The 16472-nt window shown below is 25.8% G+C and overlaps 1 protein-coding gene across 1 annotated transcript in view; it reads left to right on the top strand.

Annotated features, from left to right (window-relative positions):
• Positions 1 to 16472, top strand: part of LOC107457382 (DNA ligase 3) — a 99063-nt gene that overhangs the window by 14832 nt on the left and 67759 nt on the right. The window contains exons 10-20 of the mRNA XM_043041195.2: positions 1582 to 1738; positions 2204 to 2359; positions 6775 to 6852; positions 7563 to 7686; positions 8396 to 8544; positions 8626 to 8700; positions 9684 to 9830; positions 10561 to 10671; positions 13114 to 13188; positions 15799 to 15852; positions 15966 to 16022. Of these exons, the coding sequence (XP_042897129.1) occupies positions 1582 to 1738; positions 2204 to 2359; positions 6775 to 6852; positions 7563 to 7686; positions 8396 to 8544; positions 8626 to 8700; positions 9684 to 9830; positions 10561 to 10671; positions 13114 to 13188; positions 15799 to 15852; positions 15966 to 16022 (1183 nt within the window). The remainder of the gene's footprint in view (positions 1 to 1581; positions 1739 to 2203; positions 2360 to 6774; positions 6853 to 7562; positions 7687 to 8395; positions 8545 to 8625; positions 8701 to 9683; positions 9831 to 10560; positions 10672 to 13113; positions 13189 to 15798; positions 15853 to 15965; positions 16023 to 16472) is intronic.

Raw genomic sequence — 16472 nt, 5'->3', positions numbered from 1 at the left:
AGCAAATGAATGAAATATATATAAAAAATTTTGTTCTAATTAAAAAGAATTTTTTTTTAAATTTAAAGAGATGATTTTATTAAAGCTTTAAATGCTGTTAATAATTTAAGTAAATTGCTCTTACGTTTTTTAATGAGAGTAGAAAATAAAAGATTGCTTCTTAATTTCTTGTCAGTAAGCTTCCAATTGATAACATTTGCAAATTCTTCTCTCTTGACTTTTTTATTTTTTGCAAAATGAGCAACATTCTAAGATTGCTTGTTGATTGTTTGTTGTCCATTGCACTTAAAACCTTCCTCCTCATTCATGCTAAGAAACTGACAATAGTACTTTCATCTATTGAGATTTGGCATGTTAAATTAATTTTGCACAAAAATTTCACTTACCATTATAGTCTTCACTACCATTATAGTCTTCATTTATTGAATAACAATATATTTTTAAAGTTAAATAAAATATATAAATAAAGTGAAGAAAGGAATAATAGAAGTGTGAGGACTGTCAATAGCAAATGAAAACTTTTAATTCAAGTTTTATTGGATATATGTTTTTCTACTTTACAAAGTGCAGGGTTTGTAGTTGTCATGATGTTCATATTTTTTCAGATAAAAATATTTTTTCTTAATATTCCTGATATTTATGTGTGCTTAGAACATCCCATTTTCTAGGAAAACAAATGTAAATTATAAAATAATTGTCTTGACGAATGGAAGGAGTTGAATTTTTAATTCAACATATTTTTATTTTAATCAATAGTACAAGTAAAAATCACAAAATTTGATTGTTCAAACTTAAGGACCCTTACATAATTTTAAATAGGATTCAGACGTATAATTTTATTGGTTGATTCCAATGATTAATTCAAATGATTGATTTTAATGTTTGATTCCAATGACCAATTTATGATAGATTCAAAAGATCGATTTATAATAGATTCCTATGATCAAATTTATGGTCAATTTTAATCAACAATACAGAAAATTTATCATAGAATTTTTAAATAGTGAATTAAAGGATTATGATCTGAATTAGTTCCGTGCAAAGTTGCATTTTTACTATGTTTCTGTTTTGAGATTTTTAAAACCCTATATTAAATTAATTTGATTAAAGAAATCTTGAGCTTAATTGTAAATTTCAGTTAAATATTGGTAGGAAGGAATGTTATCTAACTTATACTGGTTATTTTTTTTAAAAAACTGCAGTATAAATTTTTTTATATATATATTAATCTCAAATTATTATGAGATATTCAGTGCTCCAATAATAAAATTTTACAGAAAGTTTTTAAAACTTTATGTTCTAAGCAAAAGTTATTCTGAAATTAAAAACATTTTATTCTTTTGTTCTTTTGCAATGAAATTCACCTTTTTATACTGAAGTTGAAAAACTTTTTCTTTTTATTTAGCTTATCATCTACTCATTCTAAAATAGTCTTATATATTTATGCTGCTCCAAAAAGGGTCATGTTTATGTATATATATTGTCCTGATTATTTTTCGATAATAATAATCATAATACTATGAGCCCCAAAAATGCTACAAATGAAATTTTTTAAATATTTTTTCATTATTTTTATTTTAGTCTTGAATCTATTCATCCTGATGCTTATGCAGCATTTCAAGCTTCTAGAAATCTGAAGGATATTATTAATCGTTCAGTAAAGCAAAATTCAGGGACAGGCTCTCAAAAAGATTTGGTGATTCAAAGTTCATTAATGACTCCTGTTTTACCAATGCTTGTAAGTTTGTTATTTGCTATCATTTTTCATAATTTTTGTGTGTCTGCTTTGTGTTTATTGAGGTCAACACATTTTGCTTTTTATTGTTTCAAAATTAATATTTTCTAAGGAAGAGGCAAACTTTTTATGAAAATAAAAAATTGAGTCAAGCTTTTAGGTGTTTTAATGGTTGTTCTAGATGGGTTTAAGATTGTCAACAGAAAATTTATCTTTTTAACTCATGCTTCTGAAAGTTTGCCATTGTTTGCCACATACCTCTAGAGCGGTTTATAATAGAAAAAAAAACTTTTGATTATAAGCTAAATGAATCTCTTTTTATAAATCTATACCAAGCCCAACAATATTTTTACATATCATTTTTACAAAAAATGGCTCTATCAAAAATTAAGAAATTGTTTGAATAGCTTTCTTTATTTTAATTAATTGCATATGTGTTCAAATTTAATACTAGATTTTCATTTATAGGCAATGGCATGTAAATCTTACGAAGATGTATTTAAAAGGTGTCCAAACGGGTTTTTTGTCGAAATTAAATATGATGGAGAAAGAGTACAGCTTCATAAAAAGGGTAACGAGTTTAGCTACTTCAGCCGAAGTTTAAAGCCTGTCATGGCTCACAAGGTAAAAATTTATTTTAATTGAATAGACTTAAATTTGTTTTATGTTTTGTTTGAATACATATTAATTTAAGTTTACAAACCACTTTGGTAATAAAACTTTTAATTTTTATATATTAAGGCAATATCTTTGTAAGTTTGGATTAAAATTTAACTCTATCTATTTTAAGAAATTTTAAATGAAAAACAAAATAAAAACTTATATCTTGCCTTTTGAATTTAACCCATTATTGCTCAACCACAAAAAGTGGTATATGCATATTAGCTGTGTGAAAAAAAAGTGGTAAATATTTACTTATATGAGCCGTATTATTAGTTTTGTTATCTTATTCTTTAAAATATGCACATTGCTTTGATTTCAGAAACAAATATAAAGATTTTTATTATTAAAATATTATGTTTGACAGAACTATATTTCTGCAAAATAAATATTAATAATGGGGGACATTTGTGCTACTACTTTTATCTGTTAAGGAAAAAAACAAAAAGTGAACTGACTGACTATTTAAAAAGGTACCAATTACAAATAGGTTTGGGAAATTATTTTAAAAAATGAACTAAAAGATCAGATTACTTTTTGGTATATTTACAGGAACAGGAGTATATATATTTTGTATTAATCTTTTTTAAATCTGCTCTTCTTTTAAAAAAAAATTTTTTTTTTGGTTGAATTGTATTTTTTCAAAAAAATACTTTAAATATTTTTTAATGAAAACTTATTCCTTTAGAAATTTTTTTATGATACTACATTTGTTTTTAATAGTTTTAAAGTATAGATGTTTTTTCTGTTTCATAAGCAAAGTTTTTTAAAGAAATTTATTATAACCTATCAAAATATTTCAATTGAACTAATTATTTTTTCCTCTTTTAAAAAAAGAACTAATTATTTTTTCCTCTTTTAATTTCTTTTCTTCTACTTACATTATATTTCAGCACATGTAATGAAATTGTGAAATCTTATCTTATCTTCTGTTTTTATATGTGAGTTTTATGATCTTGTGAATTGAATTTCAAGTCATTCATGTGAACAATTCTTCTTTCCCTGACTATCAATTGTTAGATTCCATGCTTTTTTTATAGTCTCAACGTTATCATACAAAGTTATTGCTCTCAATAACAGGGTGCGTAGCATTTGTAAAAAGTACTTAAAGATGCTTTTTTGGGGATTTCGTTTTTAAAAGCTTTTAAAGGTGCTTTTTTCAGCTGGCGTTTTTGAAAAGTGCTTTTTTTCCGAATAATTTTTTCCCCCTTCAGTGATATCTGGTGGATCCCATGCATTTCACGAAAAATGGGGAGTTTGCTACGTAAACATTCACGCGCACTTCATGTCCTTCCCACGTTATGACTTGCGCATGCGCGCACACTTGAAACCGAAACCCGAGTGCTCCAATTCGGATAGAGAATATCAGATCCTTATGAAATGTTTTTCTTTTTAATTTTGTTCTTGTTTATTTTATTTTACTTCTAACACTTTTTTTGAAGTAGGGGGTAAGGGTACTTTTGTTCTGAGTTCAGGGTCAAGTTGAATTCACTCAGTGATGTGGGAAAGTACTGATTGTTTCAATTTACGCCCGTCTCTTTTTGGGTTTTTTTTTAACGCTAAAACTGTTTATAAGAAGTTTTTGTTTTTCAATAATATCATTGATTGAATATGAGTTTTTTGAGTGCTTGAAAATTTTTGTAAAGTGCTTAAAAAGTTTTTAAAAAGTGCTTATTTTTGATTCAAAGATTTGGCTACGCACCCTGAATAAACATCATTATAACAGGAATTTTTATTTTATATTTTATTTAATATGCTATTCAGAGAGTTTTTTGTCAATTTTCTTAATTTTAATTATATTTTTTCTTCAAAAAGAAGGTAAATTAGAGTAAAGTAAACTCTTTTTTATAAATTTTGCCATTTTACAAGAAAAATTGAGATTTAATCTTTATAGCACACAATAAGGGAATGCTTTGCTTTTTGCAAGCAAAATGTGATATTTCAAACAAAATTTAACAATGTTCGTTGATTATATAAAACAGATATGTAATTTTTATGAGATAATATATTTTTACCTTATAATAAATGCTTTTTTTTCTTAATAAAAACGTTGCAAAAACGGAAATTCTGTGGCTTTTTTTATGCTATTTAAAGTTTTTCAAATTTTGCTCTATGCTCTTTATTTTAAAACGGTTTTAAAGTGGGTTTTTTGCTGTGTTTATTTGTGGTTTTATTTCTTCCATTAAAATATATACATGTTTATTTATACCAATCACTGTTTACGAAATTTTAAATATTCTATTGTCTGAAATCTCACAGCTGTTTTTATAATAAGTGTTTTTTTAAAGTTCATTTTCAACTGATCTACCTATTAATAATTTATTATTTTTTCTGCTAGTATTAAAAAAATATTATATATTTATAAGCATACTTTAGCTTATTCAAGCTTTAAACTTGTACTATATAAAAATGTAGCACTTTATCCTTACTTATTAAATGTTATATATTGTCACATAGCATAAATGCACCAAAACATATATGACTATTATAATTATCAGGTTGATAATTTGCAAATTTATTTTAGGCAATTTTTAAAATAATTTTGTTTCCTGATTGCAAGCCATCGATGCCCGGTGGCTGAGCGGTAGTGCTTCGCGCTGTCGTGCCACAGGTCCCTGGTTCGATCCTCGGGCCGGGCAAGGTTGACTCAGCCTTTCATCCCTTCAATGCGTCAATAAATGAGTACCAAGCATGCTTGGGAACTAAACACTGGGAATTCCGCGTTTGGCTGACCACCTGACCGGAATATCTGCTCCTGCACCCCAGAGCCCAAGGTCAAGAAAGCTGAGATGGGCACAGTAGGTCTTGGTCCTCTATGGGCTGTCGCGCCGCTGAGTTTAGTTTTAGATTGCAAGCCATATTCTGGCAATGTTTACTTATAGCTCATAATAATTTATATACTACTTTTTCCTGTATATTTACATAACATGTTTGTAAAAAAAAATTCAACATATTTTGAAGTAAACATATATTTTTAATTAAATTATAAAATTTAAAAAAAGTATCATTTCTGTGGGATTAAAATTATAATTGAATAGCTTAGTGAAGAATGAGTGTTCTAAGTGACATTATAGTAAATAGATCAGATTTAAAATTAATGCATGGATAGAGGAAATAAATATTATTCTTTACTTTTATTTTTTGCCCTTAAACTTAAAAATAACTAAAATCGCATTTAAGTTGTTCCTATCCTGATGTTTTAATTTGCTGCTGAATCTAAAGTTCTTAGACCTGAAATATACTAGCATCTTCCACTGAGATTTCTAACATCTAGTGACTTAGTAAAATGAATCAATATTGTGTAATTGAATTAAAATAAATATTTTTTTAAAAACTTTTTGTTTTGTTTTAAATGTTACTTAGCAACCTTCCCTCATAAAACTCTTGAATTATTATAAATTAATGTTTATTAAGTGAATATATTTTAGAATTTTAGTGATACATGGCACCTACTTACATTTGCTTGTTAATAGAATGAAAATTAACAGAGTTTTTTGCAATATTTGAAGATTTAAATTATATAAGTTATAATTAATGGTCTTTTTTTGAGTTTTAAGAATTTTACTAAACTTCTAATGCATTTAGTATATAGATATTATGTTTTTATTTATATTTATGTTTGAATATAAAATTTTTTGCTCATTGATATTTTTTTAAAACATATTTTAAGAAATAAAATCTTTTAAATTTTACACATTTTACTAATATATTTTATTTTTATTATATTATATGTTTTTTGGAATTTTATTTCTACATTAATNCTCTGCGAAATTGAGTTTGACACCTCTGCCTTAGAAGTATGTTGCATTGGGATTAAGTTTAGTTTTAGTTTAATAGCTGAAATCTTTAGTTTATAGATGATTAACAAAAATATGCTCGAAATATGCCTGATTTCTACACTACAAAATATGATGTATAGAGAGAAATGTATTTCAATTTTCACAATTTTTTTCTGTAATATATTAGAGTTAACTGTTCTTACCTTTGAAGCTTCGTTAATTTTAATACTTGATTTATTATTTAATGTATGATTGTATTTTTAGCTCAATTGATAATGTCTATTTAGATTTGATTTACATGCTTGTAAAAACTGTTTTTTCTTTTTTTCTTTCAAATAGTTCTTTGATATCGAGTATTATACTCTAATCACTCATAATTATATATTTTGATTTAATGTTCAAGCTTTCCTATGCAAGTATTTTGATCTGAAATTTTTAAAAACTTGATGTTTATTGCCTAAACTGTATTATTTCATTTAAAAATTAGAAACATTTCATTAAAATAATTAACAAAGGGTTTTCTTGAAGTTTTTATCATGATAAAGTGTTTAATTGAATTTGTTTCAATTTTAAATGCCAATTAAATGGAATTTGTTTTAGAAAATGGCAGAATTGAAAGGGACTATAAGATCTGTTTTCAAGCAAGGCTTAGAAGGAGTTGTTGTAAAAGGTAAAGATGTAAGTGTTTTTTGTTATTTTTAAAATGCACTAAAATTAACTTCCTTCATTTTTATAACTAAACACTGTCTAATACTCTTGTTCTAAAATTTTCTTGTAAATTTTCTCATTATCATAAATTGTTTGTTCATATTAGTTTATGTTTATATTAGTTTCTTCATGCTATGTTTTTTACTTTCTTTTTTCATATAATTTTCTTTTAAAATATGATAACTCATTTTATTTTTAAAGCACTAACTGTTAATTGGTTTCTATATACAAATCAATTTCTTGTCTTGTTCAAAGAGAATTGCTTGCATTTGAATAAATTTATTAAAAACACCAGCTGCTAATTGTTTACTATATGCAAGTTTAATGTTTTTCTCATTGTGTATAATTTATCTTTATATAATTTATTTATCTTTTTTATCACAAACTAATCTTAAATAATTCTTTTTAACGACACCATAATTGCTGTTTTTTTCTTCGTTTATGCAACTTTTGTGTTTCTATGGTTTTATGATTCTAATGTCCTTAATGTAACAAAAGAGGATAGCATTTTTTTAAATTATCCAAATTTGTATGCATGAAAATTCATTAATATTGTAAATGAATTGATAATGTATTTTTTACATTTATTATTTTATTATTATTTTTTAAAAGTTCGTAGTATAGTTATATGTTTTATTTATTTTTATAGTATTATAATCAGCAGCTTCATATGTTTTTAGGGTGTTTATGAACCTGGTAAGAGACATTGGCTTAAAATTAAGAAAGATTATTTGAAAGATGATAATATGGTTGACACTGCTGATCTTATTATTCTTGGAGCATTTTATGGCACTGGAAAATTTGGTAAGCTTAATTATTTCTTACATCTACAAATAAATTGTATTTGTTAAAGTTAAAAAATAATAGCATCAAGCTTTCATGTTTAAGTAAAATTTCTTAATGTCTCAGGATTCATAGTTGTCCTGATAAACCTAATTTTCCTCATAAAAATGTTTTCTCCTTCTGTGACGTGATTTTTAGCATTTTGTTCTAATATTTCTGATCTTTGTGTGTGATAAGAACATCCTGTTTTCAACAAGCAAAATTGTAGTTTTTAAAATAAGTAATGTGAAGTATCTAAGAAATTAAAATTTTAAACGAATGCCTTTTTATTTTAATGATTAATGCTAGAAATTTATAAATGTTGTAAAATTCGATAGTTCATGAACTTTGGTACCATCCACGATTTAAATAGAAGGTTCAGACTTGTAGCTTTACCTTCAGGATAAGGACTTTTTTGTAAAAATGAATCTCATTTAATAATTTTACATTTTTTAATTACTGTGATGAAGTAACAGATTCACATTTATTTATTATTTTCAGCAAATCTGTAAAATCTCTATAGCAATATTTGATTTTTTTTTAATGCTCACTTTTATTGTTTAGTCCATGTTAAATATTAATTTATATTGCTTTTCTAGTCCAATGCTTCTAAGCTTTCTTTTTTTTTTGTTATATTGTTTGTATTTTATCATCTTTTATTGAAATATGTAAACTTTATTTGTAATTTTAGGAGGGAATATGTCAACTTTTTTAATGGGATGCTATGATACAAAAACTAAAAAATTTTGCACTGTCACCAAAGTTCATAATGGTCTCACAGAAGATGACATCGAAAAGTTGCAGAAGAAATTTGAACCAAACATGAAGAAAATTGGCAGGGTATAGTTTATCTGAAATAGTTTTTCCTTTTCACTTCATTTAAGGACCTAATGGAATTTTAAACAATGATATTTATTTTAGGATCGTACACAAGTCCCTAGCTGGTTAAATATTCATGATTCAATGGTTCCAGATTTTGTTGTTCTTGATCCTAAGGTAAAAAAAAACAGCTGATTTTTTTAATTTTATTTTAGAAATCTATAATTCTTTATGTTTGTGACATATTATTTGCAAATGTTGTTTATATATAGACATTAACATTTTTCTAAGTGACCTTTTTAGCTTCGGGCAAATTATAATCTTTGTCTATTTTAAATTTATTGTTATGCTTCTAGCTTCTATATACATTACTTTATAAGTTTGTATTATAACTTTTAACAATTAATGGTTTAATTTATTGAATAACGCAGGTTTTAGAATATTTTTTAATTATTACTAACTATTTTTAATGTATAATAAATATATTATTTTGTACAGATTAAATTTGTACAGATAAATTTTATATGTAAATATTTTTGTTAACATCTCTTTGTTACCAAAAAAAAAAATATTGACTACAAGATGGATCTAGACAATTTTCAATGCTATTTATGCATTATAATAAAACATTTGTTTCCAGTTTATTTTAGTCTTTTCTAATGAAGTTTCTACTTTACCCTTTTCTAATAAACTGAATTCTTTTTGAAATAATTTTATGAATGCAATATTTTGATTAATTCGTGATATCGCAATTTTTATGTTTATCTTTATGAGGTACTTTTTATATAATTAGTTAAAATTGATTATTATTTCTGAAATATTGTTTCACACTTTTATTTGCATAAGTCTGTATCTAATATACATTGATGACTGGATTGTATATGATAGATAATGATTAGTCTTGTTAGAATTTCATGTATGAAAATTTGACAAAAGTTAGAATTTAGTGTTAAAAGTTAGAATAAATATGTATGAAAATAAGCAATTGTACACATCTTTTAAAAATTACTTTTAAAATAATTTCTTAGAATTTTTTTTTTTACTCTGCAGAGGGATTATGACCATTGGATGCCACTTTGGTTATGCCTCTGTTTATCTTTTTCTCATATGCATAATTTATTGTTGTGATAATGAATTATTTTTGTTAATTTTTTTTTTAGAAATCCTCAGTATGGGAAATAACTGGTGCAGAATTCACTCAAACTGATATTCATTCTGCTAAGGGAATTTCAATCAGATTCCCACGTTTGACAAAAGTGCGTAGTGATAAGACTTGGAAAGAGGCAACTAATTTAGAAGAACTTGAGGTATATTATATTTTACATTTGTCAGAGTATTCTGTGTCTCAATTATTAACTAATTATTTCTAGAATTAAAAAAATTTCTTATTGACTTGAAAAAATAAAATTAGTACTTTTCATCTCTTTATTTCAGTTTCTTTGAGATAAATCCTGCTAATTATATTTTTTGTACTGAAATTAAATCTATTATGTATATAAAAATGATGGAAAAGTTAATTCAAAATTTCATTTGTAAGACAAAAATCCTTAAATTCATTCTTTATATTAATAAAATCTTTAGAGTTAGTTCTACTTATAACTTAAGGAAACCTTAATGCTACTCTTTGTACATGGAAGTTAAATGTTTATCAAAACTGTGTAATTCATTGCTTGTGTAGTCCAGGAGGTTGTATTACAAAAAAATCTTTCATTATCTTTTTTTAAAAATTTTTGTATTTTGAAAGCGTGGTATTCAAACTTTATTAAAATATTTTTATGCTTTACCTCGTAAAAACTTATATTAATAAGTGTTATGAATTAAACTGTGCATTTATTTTGCTGTGAGGAGAGTGATAAGTCAGAAAAAAAGTTTGATAATGCTAAGTTAGTATGTTTCTCTTTCGTTGGTTTTATTTCTGTTGTGAAAGTTATGGGCTTTTTTTTATGTTTGTAAAATGATATTATTTTAACGAGGCCATTATTTTTATTCTATTATTTATAATATATTTGTATTTCATGCTTCATTTTTACTTTTTAGGATCTATATAAAATATCAAAACAGACATCTGACATTGTAGGCTTGACATATAATGAAGATGATGAACAGAATAATGCTGCAGATGAAGGCAGTAGCAGCTCTAATGAAAAGGTAAAGATCTTTATTACTCAGCTTATTGTTTTTATTTATAAATTATTAATATAATTAGGTAAATTACTGTAACAAACAATATTCACTGTTTTATTATTGTATTTTTAAAGGAATATTTATGGCAAATCTATGCTGTCTTTTGCATCAGTTAAATCTTTGTGGCATAAAAAACTTAAATACAAATTAAGAAAATTATTTCATTATTGCTAACAACTTCATTGAAGTTAAAACATGAAGAAAGCAGAGATAAAAGATTGTTTAAGCATACTATAGTTTTTGCACTACTGACAATTAAACTAATTTTCAGTGTTGTGTAGGAAATTAAAAAGTAAAATAACATTTGTTATTATTATTTGACAATTGATTTCTATTAGCTAATGCTGTTTTTACCCTTGTCTCTCTCCTGTTTTTAACCTGTTTTTACTTTCTGTGCTGCATATTGCTGTATAATTGAAAATATAGCTTTTCTTTTCCTTTAGTCTGCACTGAATGGAATGATTGTTTGTAGCATCTAAATATATATTTGATTAACCTTACTTTTATTAGGATTTTTAGATAACAATTATTATAATAAATTTAATGCCCCTTGTTAAAAATGGGAATTAAGAAAATTAACCGTAAATTATAAATAAACTATTTTCCAATGTCTCCATTTTAGTGCACATTTTTTTAAATAATAAAGAGGAAATTAAAAGTCGATATTTTTAAAAATCATAATTTATGTATTACCATTTCATTTGCAACCCAATCTCTTTAATTTTTATTAGTTTTTATTACTCAATGTAAATATCAGTCATGAGGTCAAATTTATCAATTGTACCTTTTTTTGTTGTTTGTTTTTAAAATTTTGATGCATTTTGCAGAAAAAGTCAACTGTCTAAAAAGAAGTATATTTTATTTTTATTATGAAAGATTATTTTGATTTACTACAATTGTAAAAATAATTTTATTCTTTTGTTCCTAGAGTTATTCAGCCTTACCCATCCCATGCTATATTTTAAATTTTTTATTCAGAAATCTATTTGATTAAACTATTTTAATAATAATGTCTTTAAAATGTATGATTTTTGATATTCTTACAAACCATGTAATTTTTTGCTAACTAATTACTATTTTTTTTTGAAAAAATTTCATTGTATGCATAGTTAATGTGTATCATATTTCTACTTATTAAATTATTTGTTTAGTAAATTTGATTATGTTGAGTGAAAAAAAGACAATAAATAGGGTTGAAACTGCTTTTAGAATAAATGTAACATTGCATTTCAGTTATATTAATTTGTCACTGAAAAGAAATTACACCAAGCAATTTTATTGCCAGAGCTCTTTTGAATGTTGTTATTTTAGGACATAGAAATGATAGTTTTAGCAACTTCAACAAAATCTTCTAGTTTAATGAAAATAATTATTTGATTATTTTAATATGCAGCAATGAGCTATTATAAACCATTTTATCATTTTTCATTTTTTTGTCATATTTCTGTTATGTTAAAAAATCTATACACTGTCTATTTTTTTCTACAATGTACTTTTCAAACTGCATAGACATAAATGAAAAAAAGCTTTAAATCTATGGATTGATAACGACTGAGTTCAAATGCTCAAAATATAGGAGTTTTTAAATGCAACTTGTAACAGAATCATTCACTACTTAATTTTTTTAAAGTTATAATTTTTTTTCTCAATTAAACTGAAGTTCTTATGGTGAATTTTCCCAAATAATTCTTTTATATCTGTATTAATAATTTTTATATGCATGAATATTATCTTACAATATTAAATTTTTATGCTGCTAACATTCCATTGTTAAAAGATATTTTGTGTATATTTTATGATCTAAAAGCGTAACGATACACTAATCTTCTTGTTAGAAGCTTAAAAATCTTTAAATAAATTATTTTTATATGGTATTATATATATATAGTCACTCTGATAAACCAACAGTTAAAATAAATATTGTTAGCCAATAATTTGCTATATACACAAAATTCTGCTTAGCTTTTTTTTTTCAAATATATTAATTAAACTCTTTTTTTTTATATTTCATTTTTGTTTTCTCTTTATCATGCTTTTTACTATCTTGTGTGCATTTATTTGTATTGGGTTAAAAAACAAAAAATACTAAAAAGGTAAATATTTCTTTTTGAAGTTTGAATTTACCTACTTTATTATCAATATATTTTTTATTTCATATATTTCTTTCCTGTTTTTCTTGATTTTCACAGCCACATTCCTGGTTCTAGATAATTACTTAGATATAAATAATTAAATAATATATTTTTTTTCATAAAAGTTGAATCTATCATTTTTATTAGGTATTATCAAAAAATGACTCTGAATTACTTTCTAATAACGTTCCTTATTGTTAACATAATATTTTTTTGAGATTTATAAAATGTTATTAATATTAAAATGTTTATTTTACTATTTCCTTTTTTTCAGTCACCTGTTAAAGATACAAAATCACCTTCCAGCAAAAAATTGAAACAGGATGAAAGTCCAACCGCAAAAAAGCAGGTAATTCTTTTTATAAGCAAATTTTATTCAATGAAATTCCTTATCTGTATTTCTAATTATTATTTAAATCTTTTGTAGAATTGATGGAACTTTTGTGTAATCATATATTGTTTCAATTTTTTATATTTTATTTTATGAAAATAATTCTAGTAAATAATAATAAATATGTATAATTTGTTGATGTAAATACCGTATGCTCCAACTAAGTAGGCACAAAGAAAACCAAACAGGTGTTATAAAAGTCTATATTTAAACAGATATTTAAAAGGAGTAGCTCACTTTCTACTCTACCTGGAAAGGAAAAAAGCATCAAACAATTAAAAAAAGGGGTAAGATAGTGTTCCAACGAAATGAAGGCACTTTATTTTATAATCAAATATCTGCCATATTTTTTATTTGACTTAAGATATATTACTTTACATAATATTTACCTATCCCAGGAGCACAATTCCATCAAAATTATGTCAAGTTTTAATGATGGCAGTCTTCATTACTGTCAAAGACTAAAAATTGCTTCTTTTTTGTATTTATAATCTTATTGAGAATAGTCCTTCACATTAGCATCAACGTTAGTCCGGATTTCATTGATGGGAGTCTTAAGTTCTGCCTCAAACTGAAATTACTACTTTTTGGTATATATAGTCTTATTGAGGATAGCTCTTATGTTTCTTGGGGGATATAGGTCAGAAAAACTGGTGAGGTATTTATACCATGCACCCTATTATTCAAAACCTTCCGCTTTGAAGCCCACCACTTTCTAATGTCAATGTAGGCCTTATCTTGTTGGAAAATTCGACTTATTTACAGGCTGCTGATAATCAAACAAATTCTAGAAATTTATTTATTGCCATTGCACAGCTGGTATCCCAAGTGGGATTTAACAGCAGGACAATGCCTCCAATTAGGTTGTAAAATCTTCTCAGTGTTGGTTTTTGAAAAAAAAGGTTCATGCCATGAATGATTTGCCCTTTAATCTAATTTATATCCCTAAGAAAAGCATACGAGCTATCAGTAGAACTTAATATACCAAAAAGTAGCAGTTTCAGTTTGTTGCAGAAATGAAGGCTGCAATTATTGAAATTTGGAATAACATTGATGCTAATGTTGATGTGAAACATCCGATATTTCAATTCATATACAAGCATGACAGATATATTAGCATTATTCAGAAGCAGCTTCATTTTGATGGGACACTATTTCTCTCTGTTTTTTTTCTGCACTAGGTTGAGCAGTAGGTGACGTACTCCTTGTTAATATGTGTTCAGAGATATAGACTTTCTAAATATATAAGTTTGGTTCTTATTATTTTTTTGTGCTCTCTCTTCTTCTCTTATACTTCATTACTTCGTAAGGAGCATAGGGCCTTTGTCCTGACTTTCAATTTCATCCTGTTGGTGACCAAGCACTTTATTATTTTCCATGTTTGGTTTATTTTCTTTTATTCATTCATAATAGCTCTGCGTCATGTTATTTTAGGTTTACTCTTCCATTTACTTTAGGGTGTACAGTCTAGCACCTAGTTGTTGTTTTTTTAAAATTTTTCCTGTATTTTGATAGTGCGTCTAATCTACTGCCATTTCCATTTTTTGATTTTTAACTTTATTGATTTTTGCTTTTTCTGATTATGAATAATTCATTGTGAAATATTTTCTGAGACCATTATATATTAAGAATTTTTCTGAAACATTTGTTGATTAGAGACTGTATAACTTATTTGTAATTGTTTTCAATTTGTACCAGGTTTCTGATCTTTATAGAAGTAGTCATGGTGCATAGCGTTTTTAAAAAGTGCTTAAAGGTGCTTATTTTCGATTTTTAAAAACCCTTAAAGGTGCTTTTTTCATAGGGTGTTTTAAAAAGTGTTTAATTTTAACTTGTCAAAAATGAGATTTTTTTCAAATTTCGTATTTTGCACAAGTGGTTTTCACAATGTTCTGTTTTCACTATTCATTCAACCACAATCCATTTTGGCGTGCCGTCGATCCATAACGTATGATAGCTGCAATAATTTAATGTTTGATGAAATACTTGGGAGTGAATAATGAGCTGGGTTCGTTGAGATTCTTGCACTCTCATGTGCAACTGTGCTGCATTTTGCAAGATATTCTGTATTTTAAGCTGCATTTTCCACCCTCTGAAATCGAACTGAAAAATTCTTTTTATGGTGGGTAATATAATCAAGAAAAGAGTATTTTGTCAGAAACTTGTTATTTTATCGTGATCATGTAAAGCCTTTGAAAATTATTTTGCATTTTGTTAATGTATATAGTGCTTAAAAATATTTTTGAGTGCTTAAAAAGTACTTTAAACATGCTTATTTTTTGTTGAGGGATTTGGCTACTCACCCTGGTAGTGATTTAATCTTTGAGTTGAATATCCTCGATCTTGTTTCATTTGATGTAGTTCTGTATGTCCAAAATTTATTGAGAATTGTTACTGTGCGATTTGATTACTTGGCACCCTGTTGTGGCAAAAAAGAAAAAACGTTGTAGCTTTATTTAGTTGGTACACACTACATCTGGTGTTTGCTTACTAGAATTACCAACAAATGATCTTGTTAAACAGCAGCCATTGTAAATTGTTTCATTTATAGCATGTTTCCCTTTTTAGGTTTCAAAAAGAAAACCTCAAGAAGATAGTGACTCTTCTTATTCAACAAAAAAGGTATGGTTTTTATTTAGCTTTTTTTGTGTTTAAACATACACATGCTTTCATTACTAGCAAGAAAATATCCTTTTATAACAGTACCTCATTTGAAGCTTATTATTTTTTTTTAGACAAAGCTTAAAAATGGTGGCAAAGGTGAAACAGATGATGGAAAACCTTCTAATCAGGTTAGTTTGTTAAATATAAATCATTGCATTTGTAATTTTAAGCACTTGTTCATGAATACATTGGCTAACTTTTTTTCTTGTCCATGCAAGTAATTTTAATATTTAATTTAATAAGTTATTTTTACCGTGTTCATGAATGTCCTAATCATGAAAGTCCATGAAGTGAATAATATTTCATTTATTAGAGTAGTTTATTATCGTTCACATAAACCAGAATTTAAATATTTAATTTTGAAAAAATAATTTCTTTACAACTGTATGTATTTGAATAATTAGAGTAATCTATATATATATTTCTCTTACACGGCACCAAAAAAAAGCCTCATTACAACTCCCCGAATGGCTCAGATAGCGCTTTTAAAAACTGAAACAATAACCAGAGTGAGCATTATCAGGTTGTTCAATTCAGATTCATGCCCTAAAAACATGATAATATTTAATTGAGAAGTG

This window comes from Parasteatoda tepidariorum, chromosome 5 (genome assembly GCF_043381705.1).
Source record: "Parasteatoda tepidariorum isolate YZ-2023 chromosome 5, CAS_Ptep_4.0, whole genome shotgun sequence".
Lineage (NCBI taxonomy): Eukaryota > Metazoa > Arthropoda > Arachnida > Araneae > Theridiidae > Parasteatoda > Parasteatoda tepidariorum.
Note: the sequence above shows the minus strand (reverse complement) of the source record. Positions and strands in the feature narration are given on the sequence as shown.